This window comes from Diachasma alloeum, unplaced genomic scaffold, assembly GCF_001412515.2.
Source record: "Diachasma alloeum isolate Michigan unplaced genomic scaffold, Dall2.0 Dall_scaffold_01089, whole genome shotgun sequence".
NCBI lineage: Eukaryota > Metazoa > Arthropoda > Insecta > Hymenoptera > Braconidae > Diachasma > Diachasma alloeum.
In genome coordinates, this window is record NW_021681200.1 from 1 (window position 1) to 1,883 (window position 1,883).

Sequence of the window (1,883 nt, forward strand, 5' to 3'; positions counted from 1 at the left end):
TTCTCTGTAGACTCGTTTTCCTGTACAGTTGTGTTCTGTAGACTCGTTCCGCGAGGTTTCTCACTAGATGGTAACTTTCCCTCGATGGTGTCGTCTGTAGAGTTGTAAAAGTACAAACCACGCCTCCCCAGTTGCTAGATAGCATCGCCGACCCAACTCATTTTTACCGACGATCGACCGTGGCGCCATCTCTCCCATGACGAAATACTAATTTTACTAGGGGCCACTCAAACCCCCCGACTGCCCCGGATCCAGGCCGCTACTTGGGTCTATCCTCTTTGCTTGGAGAAAGCGAACTGTGTAAAGTGGAGAAAAACGTAGTTGTGCTCAGTGCTATAGGATTGAATTGACGTATTAAGAAGATCATTGAAAGATGGCGACGTATTTGAAACGCACGTCAAAATTGTTTGATGTCTCATTGTCACAGACATCCACAGAGATGAATCTACGCGATGTTATATGTCCAGTGTGTCGCGGAATATTGATTGAACCAGTGACATTACCTTGTACGCATAACCTATGTTTAAGGTGTCTTAAAGGTACATTTGAACACAATAGCCTTAGCTGCCCACTGTGCAGAGTCAGAGTTGGTTCTTGGCTAAGGAGTGCAACAAAATCTGAAACCCTCATTAATAGTGAACTCTGGAATTCAATAAGATCACGCTTTTCAAAGGAAATCGAGGTTAAATATACTGATCATGATAATGAAATTGCCACACATACTGGTGAGTCGAAATTCTTAGCCATAAATAAACAACTCTACATAACCTAGCATTTTTTCGTACTGTAAATCGCATTCTCTATGTAATGTGTACAGAAACGATTATTTGGTTCTGTTCTGTGTAATTGTAACTATCGCTTGTGGTGGATCCACGAGACCGTGTATTTTTGACGCTAGGAAAAAAGGTCGAACGCACAAATTGTCGAATGAGAATGCGAAGGTGCTGCCATCTGGCGGCGATGCACTGAAATGTTGTAGGATGGTAAAAAAGGGTTTTAAAGTAAAAAATGAGTAAATAAATATGAAAAAATCATTTTCGGGTGCAATGCATGATTTAAAACCATTTTAATGAGTATTGGGCATCTTCGAGGATGCTCCGGATCCCCCCCCCCACTACACCGCAGCACGGGTTATAATTTTCCACGGGGAATAATCATGTTTCTGGAGTCTGGGATGCATCTCTTGTGAAATCCACGTGGTCACGATGACCTCTGGATATTTAAACCATCCCCAGGTCACTCTTAAACATTCTTTGAATGAATTCTCGGAGAATAAACATGTCCTTGGCAACTCTGGAGCATGTACTGTGAAATCCACGGGGTCCCGATGACCACTGGATTTTCAAACCACCGCCCGGTCATTCTTAGCCTTTTTTCAATAATTCCACGGGGAATAAACGTGTCCTTGAAGACTCTGGAGCATGTACTTCGAAATCCCCGGGATCCCGATGACCACCGGATTCCCAAATCACGCACCAAGTCCCTCTTACACATTTTTTGATTAATTCCTCGGGGGATAAACGTGTTTTTGGAATCTCTGGAGCATGTATTTCGGAATCCCCGGGGTCCCGATGACCACTGGATTTCCAAATGACGCACCAAGTCCCTCCTATACATTTTTCAAATAATTCCTCGGGGAATGAACATGTTTTTGGAACCTCTGGAGCATGTATTTCGAAATCCCCTGGATTCCGATGACCACTGGATTTCTAAATCACACACCAAGTCCTCCTATCCATTTTTAAAATAATTCCTCGGGAAATAAACGTGTTTTTGGAACATCTGGAGTATGTATTTCGAAATCCTCGGGGTTCCGATTTCCACTGGATTTCCAAATTACGCACCAAGTCCCTCTTACACATTTTTTGATTAATTCCTCGGGG

At 43.1% G+C, this 1,883-nt stretch overlaps 1 protein-coding gene across 1 annotated transcript in view; it reads left to right on the forward strand.

Moving 5' to 3' along the window:
* Positions 1 to 255: 255 nt before the first annotated feature.
* LOC107045842 overlaps positions 256 to 1,883 on the forward strand; it is a 266,198-nt gene continuing 264,570 nt past the window's right edge. The window contains exon 1 of the mRNA XM_015268234.1: positions 256 to 725. Within this exon, the coding sequence (XP_015123720.1) occupies positions 374 to 725 (352 nt within the window). The 5' untranslated portion in view covers positions 256 to 373. The remainder of the gene's footprint in view (positions 726 to 1,883) is intronic.